Here is a 1,238-nt window from a genome sequence, read left to right on the forward strand (position 1 = left end):
ATTAAGAAGTTATTGTTATTGTTATTATTATTATTATTATTAGTTATATTTAAGTTTTCTGGGAATGAATTGGCAGTTCAGTGTTCCAGTGTCCAGTGCTCAAGTTAATAAACACGAATAGTTAAATACCTTCATACATGGAGAGATATTAAAAAAGAATAATGATAACTTTTTTCTAACATTTTTATTTCATTTTTTTCCCCGCAATATTTTTATTTAGATTTTCCATGTAAGACACGGCGGTTTTACAAACGACAACACATAACATATAATTACTATCTTAGTACAGTAACAAAGAGAGAAAGAAAGAAAAAAATGTTAATAAATGCTAATCTATACAACACTGTTTAAAGTAAATCAATTAATAAAGCAATAAATGCAAAATATGATTTTTCATTTTTATAGAAAAAACAATTAATTGAAATTTTAAAATAAGAATAGAAAACTAAATTATAAGTCAGACTGTTTATCTGCTGTGTGTGTGTGTGTGTGTGTGTGTGTGTGTGTGTGTGTGTGTGTGTGTGTGTTGCAGGTACGTGGTGGAGCGTCGCTGGTATGAACAGTGGAAGGAGTTCGTGGAGACCGGCGATCAGAACTCGTCGTCCTTCCCTGGTCAGATCGACAACGCGGAGCTGTTTGAGGGTCAGTGAACGCCTCGCTCCGCCTCCTGACGTCATCACCTGAGAAACGTCTCTTCTTCTCTGAAATCCTCCCGCTCGTCGTCGTCTTCAGCTCTTTTCCGTCACTGTCATGATATTTAAGTTTCCTGTCATCTGCACTGACCTCTGACCCACGACCACAACTACAAATACCTAAAATCAGCACTTCTAACAAAGCTTTTTAAATTTTCCATAATTAAGAAAACCTGTCAGCTGCTTTTTTAGAAATTGGTCCTTTTTTTGAAACTCATCCTGTCAGTGTCTCAGTAGAGAGTTTCTGTGTTTCGTGTTCCTCCGTGACAAAAACAAAACTTGAGCAGAAGAGGCCGACTGCATGAAGAATTAAATCTCAGCAGCTTTGAAAGAGTGACGTCGTCTTTTAGAAACATCGGTGACGTGTCGTCATCGCGTCTCCTGTTTTTCAGATCTGGACTCGTACCACATGAAGGAGCGTCTGGTGGAGAACGAGGACTTCATGTTGGTGCCGGCTGAAGCCTGGCACAAGCTGCTGGCCTGGTACGGCATGGTAGACGGGCAGCCGCCGCTGGAACGCAAGGTAACCGCCACACGCCAGATACA

The 1,238-nt window shown here is 39.7% G+C and overlaps 1 protein-coding gene across 1 annotated transcript; it reads left to right on the forward strand.

Annotated features, from left to right (window-relative positions):
* Positions 1-532: 532 nt before the first annotated feature.
* On the forward strand, positions 533-1,215 carry LOC121940496 (ubiquitin carboxyl-terminal hydrolase 11-like; the record flags this gene model as incomplete). The annotated part of the gene is made up of 2 exons (XM_042483267.1): positions 533-642; positions 1,085-1,215. Coding segments are annotated over 2 exons (241 nt in total), but the record flags the coding sequence as incomplete, so codon positions are not given.
* Positions 1,216-1,238: the final 23 nt, after the last annotated feature.

The sequence above is a fragment of the Plectropomus leopardus genome, unplaced genomic scaffold, assembly GCF_008729295.1.
Source record: "Plectropomus leopardus isolate mb unplaced genomic scaffold, YSFRI_Pleo_2.0 unplaced_scaffold8851, whole genome shotgun sequence".
In the NCBI taxonomy this organism is placed as follows: Eukaryota; Metazoa; Chordata; class Actinopteri; order Perciformes; family Serranidae; genus Plectropomus; species Plectropomus leopardus.